The sequence below is a fragment of the Neoarius graeffei genome, chromosome 13 (genome assembly GCF_027579695.1).
Source record: "Neoarius graeffei isolate fNeoGra1 chromosome 13, fNeoGra1.pri, whole genome shotgun sequence".
NCBI classification, from domain to species: Eukaryota; Metazoa; Chordata; class Actinopteri; order Siluriformes; family Ariidae; genus Neoarius; species Neoarius graeffei.
In genome coordinates, this window is record NC_083581.1 from 7,003,873 (window position 1) to 7,018,848 (window position 14,976).

General features: G+C 42.0%; 1 protein-coding gene across 1 annotated transcript in view; it reads left to right on the forward strand.

Annotated features, from left to right (window-relative positions):
• Positions 1-642: 642 nt before the first annotated feature.
• The window catches only part of LOC132897219 (cadherin-4-like), a gene marked incomplete at its 5' end in the record, with an annotated part of 970,760 nt that continues 956,426 nt past the window's right edge, over positions 643-14,976 (forward strand). Inside the window, 2 exons of the mRNA XM_060938690.1 lie at positions 643-771; positions 12,669-12,783. Of these exons, the coding sequence (XP_060794673.1) occupies positions 643-771; positions 12,669-12,783 (244 nt within the window). The remainder of the gene's footprint in view (positions 772-12,668; positions 12,784-14,976) is intronic.

The following is a 14,976-nucleotide window of genomic DNA, read 5'->3' on the forward strand; positions in this document are numbered from 1 at the left end:
CTCTCCTCCCCACCCACTTCTCTGCCCCCTCCCCGTCTCTCTCTCTCTCTGTCCCCCACTTCTCTCCCTCCCCCTCTCTCACCCACTTCTCTGTCCCCCTCTCTATCTTTCTCTCTCCACCACTTCTCCCCCTCCCCTCTCTCTCCTCCCCGTCTCTCTCTCTCTGTCCCCCACTTCTCTCCCTCCCCCTCTCTCTCACCCACTTCTCACCCTATCTCTCTCCACCACTTCTCTCTCCCCTTTCTCTCTCTCTCTCTATCCCTCCACCCCCCTCAGAGAGAGAGAGAGAGAGAGAGAGAGCAAAGCCTTGAAAGGATGAACGGAAAATAGTCTTTATTAATACATTCTCTCTCTCTCTTTCTCTCTCTCCTCCCCGTCTCTCTCTCTCTCCCTCCACCACTTCTCTCCTTCACCCCTCTCTCTCCCCCACTTCTCTGCCTCTCTCTCTCCCCTCCCCATCTCTCTCTCTCTCTCTCTCTCTGTCCCCCACTTCTCTCCCTCCCCCTTCTCTCTCTCCCTCCCTCCACCCCCCCTCAGAGAGAGAGAGAGAGAGAGAGAGAGGAGGAGCTCACAGCGGCGCTGCAGCTCTTCGGGTGCTCAGAGAAGAGGAGAGAGAGAGAGAGAGAGAGAGAGAGAGAGAGAGAGAAACTCAGACTTCCTATCCGCGGTTCTCTCTCCGTCAGTTCGCTCCAGGCTCGCGGCTCTGTCGGAAGGATGCGCGCGCTCCCGGTGCTCTTCTCCGTAGCTGCTCTCCTCCTGCACTCCTCTCCGGTAACCATCATCATCATCATAATAATAACAACAACTCAAACAGACCCCGCGCTCTTCTCCTCTTTCATTCTCCTTTCTTTCTTTCTTTTTGCCTGCTTCCATCCCCGCGCTCTGCGCTGCGCTGCGCATCACTTCTCCGGAGAGCCTCTGCGTAAAACAGAGAGAAAGTCAGCCCGGGACTCTCTCCTTCCGGGACTTTCTGTTCTTCCGCGTCTTCTTTTCTCCCTGCACTTGTTCAGAGAGAAAAGATGATCAGCCAGGGTGGATTTCTACCGAGGGGGCAGAAGGCAGGCGCGCGGTTGAGACCGTGTGTGTGCGCGCGGTGTCGGTGTTACACACCGGCAGGAGCTTCTTTCTTTCTTTCTTTCTTTAAGTGGATGATGATGATGATGATGGTGATGCGCAGGACTGAAGATGCTGTGAAAGAATTCCTCGATCTCTTCAAGACAGCACGCGCTGCTGGAATATAGTCAGGATTGATCCGGGATTCGATCTGATCTTGTGCTGATTTGGCACATTGTAGCTTCATGACTCCTGCAGTGCACATTTTACTGCCACCTGAAGCTGAAAAGTCATTAACACACCTCATGCTGAGGTTGAGATGAGTGTGTGTTACAGCAAGAGACACTAAAATGTGCAGTCCAGGATATGAAGGTTGGGAGAAAAGACCTGCAGGTCTTCCAAGCTCCTCCGAGCTCCTCGCTTCGATACGAGCTGAGTTTCTGCTGCTGTAGGAACTGCATGAACAACTCCTGCTCGTAAATCCGGTGTCATAGATCGGACCTTGTTTTCTCACCAGACAATAGCACTTGTCAGATTAGATCTTAGTCTTGAAAAGGTTATGTGTGTGTGTTCTTTTTTTTTTCTCCCAGTCTAACAAGCTCCAAGTCACAGGAAAACTGAGTGAATGTGATGAATGATGGATGTTTTGAAGGAACCTCGGTTGTGTAAAGTTGCTGCGAGTCGTGCATGGCCGTGAAGTCCTGTTAAACCAGGATCAACCAGGACGGGTCTTATTCTTAAAAAAATGAAGGCGAAGATACTTTTGATGCGACCACAGAAGAGCCAAAGAATCCTCTCTGACAGGAAATAAGTGCCCATTGATGATTATTAATTAAATTTTAACGATAATTTTTTCTCCCCATCGTACCATTGCGTTAAAAGTCCAGATTAAAATAGCCTCGGAGATCAGATCTTATTTTATACGTCCCGTTTTATGTCTAAAGTTCCTACAAGTCTCGGACCGCCAACTGTGTCCAACGGGCATGAGTGAACTGCTGTTTGAAATGGCATAGATCAGATCTCGCTCTTCAAATCACGATGTCCTTGAGATTAAGGTTTTTTAATGATTTCTCAAAGAGCGGGCTTGTTTTTCTACTTTTTTTTTTTTTTGCAACATTTGGTGATCCATATTTTGGTGTCAAATTTTGGTGTCATCCAGAGGTTCTGAAAGAAACCCGGCTGTGTAAAGTTGCTGCGAGTCGTGCATGTGGATGTTCATGTGCATGACTTCTGGATTGTTTTTTTTAAAACCAGACAGATTAGGGTTTACTCTTTAAAATGACAGAGAAGATGACAAAGGTTTTTGCGATCCAATATAAGTCACCACCGAATATTCATTTGATGAATGGTTCTTTAACCATTTTTTATTGGCTCCTCAAAGAACGCATGAATCATTTCTAATTTTCAGTCATGTCCAGGATGCTGATTTTTATCGTATATCATTGTTCAAGATCCTTTCTGAGGATTTTAAAGCTATAGTTGTAGATCGGATCTCATTTTTCGTGAGATGTTTGGATGGAAAAAGGTTGCTCTGACTCAACTGGTTCTCAATCCTCAGAGTCCTGAATAGACTGCTGTTTAAAATCAGATAGATTACACTTCCTGTCTCTTAAAATAAAAAAAATGAAGATCCGAGAAAATGTTTTTCAGATACGGTGTTGGTCCTGAGATCATATTTTGCTGGTGCTTCAAAGACTGACGGATCGTTTCCAACCCTAAATGTAGTAAGAGGAGAGTAATGATTATTAATTGTACTGTGGTACGAAAATGTTTCCATTTGTTTTCCGTAAATGCATCGTCGTGAAAGCTTGAAAGATCCATTTCAGGAGTCAAGGACTGCAGATCTGATCTTATTGTCGAAGAGACGTTTTGCTGGAAAGCTGCTGTGAGTTGTGCGTGGCTGTGGATTGATGTTAGAAATAGGATGGAGTCTCTTAATCTTATTCGTAAAAATAAGCTGGGAGTACCAGAAAAGGTTTTCTTTTTTTTTTTTAGACATGATAGAAGTCAGCATAAGAGAAATATGATGAATGATTTGTTATTGAACTTTTTTGCTGGTGACAAAAACTATCTTTAACCTTAAAAAAAAAAGAACTCAGGCGTGATTGATTTTCATTACACCACCAAGGCTAAGGTGTTAGGTTCATAGCTGGAATCACTTCACGGTAGACACTGGTAGATGATTTTGAGCCTTCTGTAGGTCAACCTGCACACATTCCGGGCCCTTCTGTCAGAGACACAGCGCTACCTTGACAACCGTAATGGTGTGGCTTCCATCTCCGGAAAGTTTCGTCGTATTGAAAATTGTCAAGTGCCGAATGAATTCATCCTTCTTTTGCAATCGTGAAGACATCCATGAGGCTTGCGTGGGATACCAGGGTTTACCGTAGCATTCCGTTGCAATCATCGAGCTCAAAATATTCATGGAACAACATTCTGCAGAAAGTGAAAAGTTTGCCTAGGTGATGTGGCTTATTTCATCTTGCCGTGGCTAATGATAATCTCATCTCATCTCTCATGTCATTATCTGTAGCCTCTTTATCCTGTTCTACAGGGTCGCAGGCAAGCTGGAGCCTATCCCGGCTGACTATGGGCGAAAGGCGGGGTACACCCTGGACAAGTCGCCAGGTCATCACAGGGCTGACACATAGACACAGACAACCATTCACACTCACATTCACACCTACGGTCAATTTAGAGTCACCAGTTAACCTAACCTGCATGTCTTTGGACTGTGGGGGAAACCGGAGCACCCGGAGGAAACCCACGCGGACACGGGGAGAACATGCAAACTCCGCACAGAAAGGCCCTCGCCGGCCACGGGGCTCGAACCCGGACCTTCTTGCTGTGAGGCGGCAGCGCTAACCACTACACCACCGTGCTGCCCCGCTAATGATAATAATAATAATAATAAGTTCAATTTATATAGCGCCTTTCTCACACCCAATAAAAAAACAAAAAGTCCACCCACGGCGGACCAAGGCCTGAAGGAAACCGAAGCCCAAAACTGGGTCCGGATCTACACCGCAACCGTGAAAACCATACACACTGTTGTCATCACCGTAAGGTCGTTGCCACCATTGGTTTTACCGGCGTCTTTCATGACTAGCGTCACAGCTACCATAGCTTCATTTGCATATTTACTACACCCAAATTTATGCAATGGATCTTTTGCAAAATCTGCCAGAATGGCCACGGTTCTCACGGATCAACCTTAGCAAAAACCTAAAAAAAAATTCGTCAGTGTCACTGTGTGAAAGATCCATTTCTGGCACCTTAAGTTGCAAATATTAGATCAGATTTCACTTTCCACGGAAATGACAAGGAAGGAAACTCGGCTTCATAAGCTGCCCTGAGTCTTACATGACAAAATGACAGTCCTGATTAGATCGCTGTTTTAAATCAGATAGATTAGATCTCACACTTAAAAACAACAACGAAGATGCCAAACAAGGGTCTTTAGGTCCAATGATGGTTCTTGAGCCGCACCGTATTTTGTTTGGTGCCACAAAGAAAGGAAATGGAGGATCATTTCCGAAGAGGAATGTGATGATTGATTTAGTTTCACCACCACTACCACTACCATCACCACCAAAAAAAAAATGTTCTAAAGGTCCATATTATTACCCTTGAAAATAATAGATCAGATCTCATTTTCTGCAGCCATCGTGAGTGGATTTCTGTTGAAAATAGGATAGATTAGATCTCACTCTTAAAAATGAACACGAAGGTGCCAGAAGAGGTGAAAGTTAGTGATGGATTTTTTTTTCTCTTCCCAGTGCCGTCACTGTATCCAACTGGCAGAATGACAATCCTGAATAGAGTGTGATATCTATAAAATACCATCAATTTGAGATTAGTATTAAAAATGAAGTTGAACATGTCAGAAAAGGTTCTTTAGATCCAACAGAAAGCACCAGCAAAGAGCCATTTGATGAATGATGGTTCTTTAACCATTTTTGGCATCTCGAAGAGCCTAAACATGATGACAGTGGTGATGATTATATCATTGTGGCACCAAGAAGGCTCTGAAGATCTAAAAATACTCGGAGCTCAGATCTCATTATGAACAAAACGTCCTGTAAAAATGCTTTTCGATATTGTACAGGAGCCATTTTTACTTCATGAAGGAACTCGATATCTTTGGTGCCATTTCCAGCAATTATACAGACGTTTTCTTGATCCATCATGGTTCTTCTATGGCATCCTGCTCAAGAACTCTTTCCATCTCTGTTATTTTAGGAGTGTAGATCAGATTTCAGATCTCCTACGATCAGTCAGCTGTGTAAAGATAATGTGTGACTGACACTCTTGACATTGTAGAGGATAACTCCAAGAACGACATCTTAGAAATGAGATCAGAGTTCACTTGTAGAAAATAAAAAGCTTTAGTTGCGCGAAACATGCTTTCTTTTGATAGACTGTTCTTTTATTTATTTATTTTTTTTAGCATAAGACTGAAACTCAGCTGTAGAGAGATACTAGGAGTATCTGAAATGTACCATTTCCAGAAAGTGTTCTTTGTCCACATGGAAGAATTGATTTTGGTTCCTTGGAAACCTTTCAATAGATGGAACATTTTCAACCAATGCTTGCGTTAAACGGTTTGAGAAACATCCACTGTAGATGAGATCGTATTTTTTTGTCTACTATTCAGTTCACTGTCAATGGAACCAACCATTTTCTTAAGGGAACAAAAAATATCCCTGGATCAGTTTCTTTCTGGAGAGTCGATTAGATCTTCCAGAAAAGGTGTAGATCTTCATGAAGTGTAGATATGACCAGGGAAGAAGTGATTTTGGTTCGAAAGAACCTGTTGATGGATGTCACTCTCACCATCTTTTTTTATGTGGAGTTTTTTCTCCTACACTCTCAGAAAATAATGTTCATTACGGTACCTTTAGGGCTACAATGGCTTGTCATCACTGGGGCAAGACCCTTTAAGGTACTTATTTGTACCCTTTAGATATTGCTTGACCGCGAGCTGGCCTAGTGGTTAGCGTGTCCGCCAGGAGACCACGAGTTCTTCTTGCGGTTGGGTCATACTGTACCAAAGACCATCAAAAAAATGGTACCAACTACTGTCTGACAAGGCACACTGCGATTGCTGGGTTTCAGTCATGTGACTTTTCTTAGCAGTTTTACCAGAAGTGAAATAGCTGGTGGTCTAAACAGCTGCCGTAGTGCAAACAACTAGCAATAACTTATCAGGGTACGCTCGTAATCTATAATCCACTGCTGGCTTTAGATATATTTAGAAGATTGCTATGTGCAATGGAATCGACCCCTACAGTCTGGGAAAGAAGGATTTGTCATATGATCTTGAAAACTACCCTTCAGTTGAGTTCCTCGACATCTCAAACTATCTGGTGTTGCAGACGTCCTTCTACACCGCAAAACAGATGAAAGCGTGGAAGAGTATGGAGGCTTACAACTTTTTTGTATGTGGCTGGGTAAAGGACCTCGCTATCAAGTCACTGCTGAACGAATTGTGTATTGTTTTTGCCCGTGTATGTTTTTTTTTAAAAGCTTTTCGTTCGCGTCTTTACAATGAAGCGCTGCAAGTTGAAGTGTAAACAACCAACAGTTTGCTTGATTCTCACTTGTGTTGGCTCTTATCTCTCAGGTGATCATTCACAAAGATCATCAGAAACCCCTTTAAAGACCTGGATCTTAGTTAAACAAGACGGAGAAGAAGTGATCACGGCGCATTGTAACTGTACGGCTGGGTAAGAATTTGTCGCAACCTTCATGCATGTGGACTTTGTGAGGAGTAAACAAAGAAACAGCTGCGAACTTTAGCGCTTCATGACAAAAAAAAAGTAACATAAAATAACGACACATAAGAAAAGTTCTTGGAAAACACTAAGGACAGAGCTGAGAGGGAAATACAAACCTTTCACCAAGTGATCACTGCAAACTCGAGCATGCTTCGACTCGGCTCCCTTCGATTTCATTGAGAGGTTCAAAAGCCACCTTTCTTGATGCCTTTTTGTGAAATCCTGTGTTCATTCACCCTTTTTTATTAGTTCACGGGGAACCCTGAAGAAACTTTTATCAGTTTCACAGTTTGATTGATTCATGCCCCTTTTCCACCAAAGCAGTTCCAGGGCTGGTTCGGGGCCAGTGCTTAGTTTGGAACTGGATTTTCTGTTTCCACTGGCAAAGAACTGGCTCTGGGGCCAAAAAAAACGGTTCCAGGCTAGCACCAACTCTCTGCTGGGCCAGAGGAAAGAACTGCTTACGTCAGCGGGGGGGCGGAGTTGTTAAGACCAACAACAATAACAAGACCGCGAAAGATCGCCATTTTTAAGCGACGAGAAGCAGCAGCTGTACAAACGCGAAGTCATCCATTATTATTGTTGTTGTTGTTGTTGCTGCTGCTTCTTCCGTGTTGTTTTTGCTTCGATATTTGCGCCAAGGTTTATGCAAACGTAGCGACGTAACTGACGTATGCAGCGACGTAACTGACATATACAGCGACGTAATGACGTGGCTCCCCTTAGCACCGCGAGCTATGGAAAAGCAAACTGGTTCTCAGCTGGCTCGCAAGTTGAACGAGTTGTGAACCAGCACCAGCACTGGCCCCGAACCAGCCCTGGAACTGATTTGGTGGAAAAGGGGTATCAGACAACCTAAAACAATGCAAGCGTAAAGCATTTTTCATGCCAGCAATGAACCTTCTCCACACAATCGCTTTATCAAATGAGCTTTGGTTGACCACCAGCTAAAGTTTTGAATAACTAATGAGGCAGATGTGACGTTACGTGAAACCCAGCAATACAGATGTGAGTGAGGAGTCAAACTCTCATGGTTACCAGAGGACTAGCCCCCCACTGTAACCCGAGCTGTATAGGCGAGAGTCCAAGGGCTACAGAAACGGAGATCGGCGCCGCCCAATGCACCTTAATGGCCTGGTTAGTACTGGGGTGGGAGACTGCCTGGGAAGACCAGGTCCTGGCACAGGAAGGACTTTAGACTTTTTTTTTTTTTTAGATATATTGCTTGGAAACATATGTAGCTTTTTGGCCCTTGAGGTCCAATAATGGATCCTAGGGGTACATTAGTGTAGATTGTACCTTGAGGGACAGAAATGGACTCCTGATGTACCCCTATTTCTGACAGAGTAACTTGAATCAATTCAGTTCAGATTTTGCAATGTTTTCCCTCAAATCCTTCTCTCTCTCTCTCTCTCTCTCTCTCTCTCTCTCTCAAGTAGTCCTTGCTCGCACTCTTGCTTTTATCCCCTTGCGAACCTTCTATTCTCAGATTTCTGCATTCTCTCTCAGATTTTGGTGAAACAACCCTGTCAAAATTCACCAACCAAGAAAATGCAAGGTACCGCATGACGTTGACCAATGGAATCGTCACTGCCTCCTTGGGTGTGTTCACTTTACTTCCTGTTTAAACAGGTTTATCTGCTCTAGGGCCTTATTCATGGTGTACTTTCACCGGCCACTTTAATACAAACTTGTTGTTGATTCTAAGATCCCTGTTCTTGGCTGCAGGACTGGAACCCAGTGTGTTCTTCTATTCTGATGTTGCATGCTGAGATGCTTTTCTGCTCGCCATTGTAACAAGTGATTATATGAGTTACTGTATCCTTCCTGGCCAAAAAGCTCGAACCACCTTGAACCTGTCCATTTTCCTTTGACCTCTGTTATCAACAAGATGTTTGTTTCCACCAACAGAACTGTCGCTCACTCAAGTCATTGTTTTTTGTTTCTCGCACCATTCTGTGTAAACTCTAGAGACCGTTGTGTGTGAAAACCCCAGGAGATCAGCAGTTTCTGAAATACTCAAACCAGTCCATCTGGCTCAACCCATGCCACAATGAAAGAAAGTCACACTTTGAGATCACAATCTCTTTGTTTATTGTCTTTATTGTTTTAAAAATTGCTTGTAGAGTTCTGTGTGAAAGAACCATCCAGTGAAATGTTCAACAGAATCTGAAGGATGATTTCTGGCTCCTGGACTTTTTATGATTGTAGATTAGATCTTATTTCCCACTCGATGGTTTGATTCAAGTGAAGGGAAACTTCCAGAGCTTCCAGAAAAGAAGAAGTTCTTTGGATAGTATAAAAGCTACTCCAGAAGAACCAATTTTGGTTTCTAAAAGAACCTTTTGATGGTAGCTAATCTCACCAAATTGTGGATCCTTTCCACCTATAAATGTTTGCGATATATGGAAGTTTCTTGTGCATTTACTTGACCATGGCACCAAAAAAAAAAAAAAAAACGGTTCAGGAACCACCCACTGAAATGTTCTTCACGGAGCCAAAGGTTCTCCCATAACATCACTCTAAATTTGTTTTTTGGACATCGATTAGATCTTATTCTACCCAAAAGGGTCAAAAACAGCACAGAACTTACAGAGATCAGGTTCTTTAGGTTCCAGAAAAGCTCTGAAGAACCACTTTTGGTTTCCTCAAGAACCTTTTGATGTCTGTGAATTTTTTTTAAGCGCCAGCAAGAACCAAAGCATTGTTTCCAAAACATTGTTTCCAACATTGTTTTTCATATACGGTAATGTTTACATGATATGAAAAGTTCTTTATTATTACTTTGGCACCAAAATGGTAAAAAAAAAAAACTCCCACGGAATTTTTTTTTTTAGGGAACTAAGATCACAAGTTCTCCTGCATCATTCTAAATTTATTTCAGATCTTTTTGTTTCACAAGATGATTTGAACTGAGAGAAGGAAGTGTGTGTGAAGTGAAATGAAATGAAGTGAAGTGAAGTGTGAACTGACTGAGAAATAAAGCTTAACGAGCTTACAGATTAAAAAAAAAGTTATTTCAAAGAACTGACTTTGGTTTCTTAGAGAACCTTTTGACTGATGCACTTTTACCATTTTTGATGCTTCAGTTCTTAGAAAAAAAAACAAAAAATTGGTAAGAGAGCCGATCCACTGAAATTTTCTTGAGAGAACCTGAAAAAAGACACTGCTGCTCGAAAGAACCGCTTCTGCTTCCTGTAGCTTTAGATCTGATTTTATTTCCCACAAAGTTGCTGTGACTGAATGTCAAATAAGCACAATCCCGAGCACAAAGCTGTGAGAAGCCTTTAATATATTAATATATTTAAATAATTCATGAATATTCAAATGGGTAGCCAGAGCCGTGATCTCGGCAACCGCTTTGTCACATCCCATAATTTCAGCGTCGGTATAGGGAATGGTATAAACACCTGACAAACATCAGCACTAAACCTGTTTTCTCCCCCCAAATGTGTCCCTCTGAGTTACATGTCAATCCTGGGATCGAGGTGCTGAACCTCTTCTGCTCCTCGGACCTGCCTGATCCATCCTGGTGCCCTGTGTCTGGTTGGAGTCTAATCGCATCGCTCCTGTGGAGGACGGCCCCATGTGGACAGTTGAAAGTCATACCTGAAAGACGCTCTGGACTCTTACAGTAATGCTTTTATGGCTGAGGACTACAGTTGATTTGCTAACTTTAGGACTGCAGTTGTCATGAACAGTTTTGCACTCAAGTTTCCATCAATGAAGAGTTTATAACATCAACAAAACTGACTTCATGTTAAAACTGTTAATGTTATAGTCATGTTGTCTGTTGTTGCCCAAATGAGGATGGGTTCCCTTTTGAGTCTGGTTCCTCTCGAGGTTTCTTCCTCATGTCGTCTGAGGGAGTTTTTCCTTGCCACCGTCGCCACAGGCTTGCTCATTGGGGATAGATTAGGGATAAAATTAGCTCATGTTTTAAGTCGTTCAAATTCTGTAAAGCTGCTTTGTGACAATGTTTATTGTTAAAAGCGCTATACAAATAAACGACTTGACTAATGCATCACCGATGGGCTGGATTATAGCGCATACATTTCATAACCTAATGAATATGCAAATGAAATGTTTCACAGCGAGATCTGCTCTTTTATTTCTTTCCTCTATTCCTCTTTTTCCTCTGGGTCTCTTTGTTTTTTTTTTCTTGCACTCTTCTGTCTTTCTAGTTTTTCTCCCTTTGTCCATTTTCTTTTTCTTTTCTCTTCTTTTCTCTACTCTTTATTTATTTATTTATTTATTTTTTCCTCTGCCATCTTTCTTTCTTTCTTTCTTTCTTTCTTTCTTTCTTTCTTTCTTTCTTTCTATTTATTTTTTCCTTCCTCTGCCATTTTCTTTCTTTCTTTCTTTCTTTCTTTCTTTCTTTCTTTCTTTCTTTCTTTCTTTCTTTTCCTTAATTCTTTCTTTTTATTTTTCCTTCCTCTGCCACTTTCTTTCTTTCTTTCTTTCTTTCTTTCTTTCTTTCTTTCTTTCTTTCTTTCTTTCTTTTCCTCAATTCTTCCTTTTTATTTTTCCATATTCTTTCTTTCTTTCTTTCTTTCTTTCTTTCTTTCTTTCTTTCTTTCTTTCTTTCTTTCGTTCTTTCTTTCTTTTCCTCAATTCTTTCTTTTTATTTTTCCTTCCTCTGCCACTCTTTCTTTCTTTCTTTCTTTCTTTCTTTCTTTCTTTCTTTCTTTCTTTCTTTCTTTCTTTCTTTCTTTCTTTTCCCTTCCTCTGCCATCTTTCTTTCTTTTCCTCAATTCTTCCTTTTTATTTTTTCCCATTTTCTTTCTTTCTTTCTTTCTTTCTTTCTTTCTTTCTTTCTTTCTTTCTTTCCCTCAGTTCTTTCTTTCTTTCTTTCTTTCTTTCTTTCTTTCTTTCTTTCTTTCACTCCTTCATCCCATATTCTTCCTTTCACTCTCTTCTTTCATTCTCATCCTCATCTATTTTTTTCTTTCCTTTTGGTCTTTATTTTATCGTCTGCTCTTCTGACATTTTTATTTCTGTCTTTCTCATTTCTTCTTTCTCGTTCCTTTGTCACTTTCACTCTTCTGTATCTTGTTACTCTTCTATCTCTTTTTTCTCCATTCTATCTCTTCATCTTTTTTCTCTTTTAGTTTCATGTTTCCACTCCTCTCCTGCTCTTTACTTACTTACTTCTTCCCTCCATATCCCACTCTTCTTCTCTTCATTCTCTTCTTCCATTCTTCTCCTTTCTTCTGTTACTCTGCCTTTTGGTTCTTCTTTTCCTTCTATCTATTTTTTTCATCTAATCTCTTCTCTTTTTCTGATTTATTTTTATCTTTGAATTCTCCACTCTTCTTCCCTGTTTCTATCCCTCACTTCATTTCTTTCTCCATCTCTCTGTTTTCCAGTGCGCTCCTCTTTTTTCCCCCTCCTTCCTTCTTTTGCTCATCTCTCTCTTTGCCCTTTCCCCCGGAGTGTGTCTTCACTCTTTGCGCTGTGGTGTAGGGAGCAGGGAGTGAAGTGCCCTTCATCTAAATGAACACCTACTCATTTGAATATTCATGAGCTTCAGAGGAGAGTGAAGTGAAGTGCACACTAATCTTCGCTCACTCAAACACTCTACACATGGCTAATTCCCTCATCCTTTCTTTCTTTCTGTCTTTCTTAGAGTTTTCTTTTATTTCCTACTTTCTTCTGATCCCATGCTTTAGTTTACTGTGCTCTGCTGGTGCGCGTGCGCGCACACACACACACACACACACACACACACGGCTTTGCTAAGATCATGCTGTCCCTGATCTTACTCCTCATATTGGGGTCATTGTGGTCCACAAGAAATCAATAGTGTGTGTGTGTGTGTGTGTTCTCTCTCAGGGGCTGCTCGGGGAGATGCAGCTGAATGCGCCACTGTGCAAGTCAGGATTTTCACAAAGCCTTTATTCCCTGCGCCTCTCGAGGGATCTAGTGCACGGCCGAAGTGTGCTCAAAGGTAGGGCCCTACTTTAATAATCTCTGCTGTTTGAGTGTGGCTCAAACACTCACTCACTACGGAGTCAAAGAGTGTGTGGGTGTGTGTGGGTTTGTGTGTATGCGTGTGGAGTGATATTTAATGATGGGCTTTATACCGTACCTGTGTGTGTGTGTGTGTTTGTGTATGTATGGAGTGATGTGTGTGTGTGTGTGTGTGTGTGTGTGTGAGACACTGGGCTTTTTTCCTGTGTGCTAAATGCAGTGTTCAGTGGCTCTCTCAATTTTTTGGCATGGGCGATTTTGTGTTTGGGTAGATATCTGTCTGTCTGTCTGTCTAATTTTAGATATTTACCTCGCCTGCGATGGAGTAAGCGGGGCGAGGTATTGTAATCAGTTTGTTTGTTTGTTTGTGTGTCTGTCTGATGGTAACAATCTAGCGTCTAGACGGTTGCACCGATTGACTCCAAATTTTCAGAATAGAGATCTTGCAGTCACGTGACCGGAAAGTACACAACCGCCATCTTGTCGGTCAAAAACACAGCTGAATACTGCTGCACTCGTGTACAGAATGGATCAATTTCAACCGACGGACTACACGGCTCATTTTTCTAATGAACAGATAACTAGATATATGTCTAAAATAAACGATCTACAGATTTATGACCCTTATGGCTTACCGGATGGAGTTTTCAGACCGGATTTTGAACTGCCAGAGGTGGAATACCCAGACGTGTATAATTACCTCATTAACTTTCCCTCGCTGTTCAGTGGTGAAGCACTGCGTGCTTATAAATCTCTGGACAGTTATCTTTACAGAAATTCAGGATTTGTCAGCGACTCAGATGTGGCATCTTGTAAACAAGAATCCTCATTGGATGGGTAAGTCACTTAAGTATTGAGTATAGCACTGACCAGCCGATTATAGAATAGAATAAGGTAATTCCAGCTGTAATTCCAAATCGTCCGTCTTGTTTACCATGGATCTGGCGTTGGAGAGGTAGAGGCTTGGCAGTGGAGATTTGAGTGGCTGTTTTCTGAGCTTAGTCAACAGGCCGGCTCTGCCTGTAGCCTCGCTTTTGCTTCCGCTCCCGGCGCCGCCTCCTTCGCTTTGCTTCCAATAACAATCCACGGAGACCCTGCTGGTCTCGCTATCTCGTCCGGAATGTTGTGCATGCGATGGAAATCACTACAAACCGTCATTTTCTGCTGGAAACCAATCTCCAGTAAGTCCATACGGTTGTAGTGGATATTGAAGTCCGGTACAGACGAACAACACGCAAAAATACACACAAAAAACATAAAAAACATGCACAGGTAGGTAGAGCTTGTAGCCGCAGCCGTTGTAGTAGAATTGTATATAGTAGGGTTTTCCAGAAGAAAAGGTAGAAGTAAAAGCAGAAGTAGAACCAGAAGTAGAAGTAGAAGGCGGAATATGGCGTTTGACCAACAAGATGGCGTCTGTCACAATCTGGATCGGCTGTGACGTCACATGCAAGTGCTCCATAGGTGGGTAATGGTCCATAGATTACCTGCTTAAATTTTAGCTGCAATCGGGTCAAGCTGAAGGTCAAGGTCACCGGAAAGGTCAACCTTTCGGTCAAAATAACATATTTTCCATTACAACTCAAAAACGGTTGCTGATGGACAAATGTTTACTATTATGAGCATATATGAACTCCTATATGGCCTTTCATTTAGCACCATGATCTTTCACCTTGAGTGACCTGGAAAGGTCAAACTCAAGGTCACGGATTTTCAGAAGGCTGTAACTTGAAAACGGTTGATGGTGGACAGATATTTACCATTATCAACTCATAAGAAGTGCCATATGGGCTTTCATTTGGCTCCACGACCTTTGACCTTGAGTGACCTTGAAAGATCAGACTGAAGGTCATGGGTTTTCAAAAGGTTATAACTTTAAAATGGTTCATGATAGCCAGATGTTTACCATTATCAACTTATAAGAAGTCCCATATAGGCTTTCATTTGGCACCATGATATTTGACCTTGAATGACTTTGAAATGTCAAACTCAAGGTCATGGACTTTCATAGGACTATAACCTGACAGCTGATGATTGAGAAATATTACCATTATCAACATATGTGACCCCTCACCGAATCCAGGGACACATGTCGGCCGAAACGAATCCGAGATAATCGCAAAAGAAGCATTTTTTTTTCGAAATTTGTGATTTTTGTTTTTTTCCATCA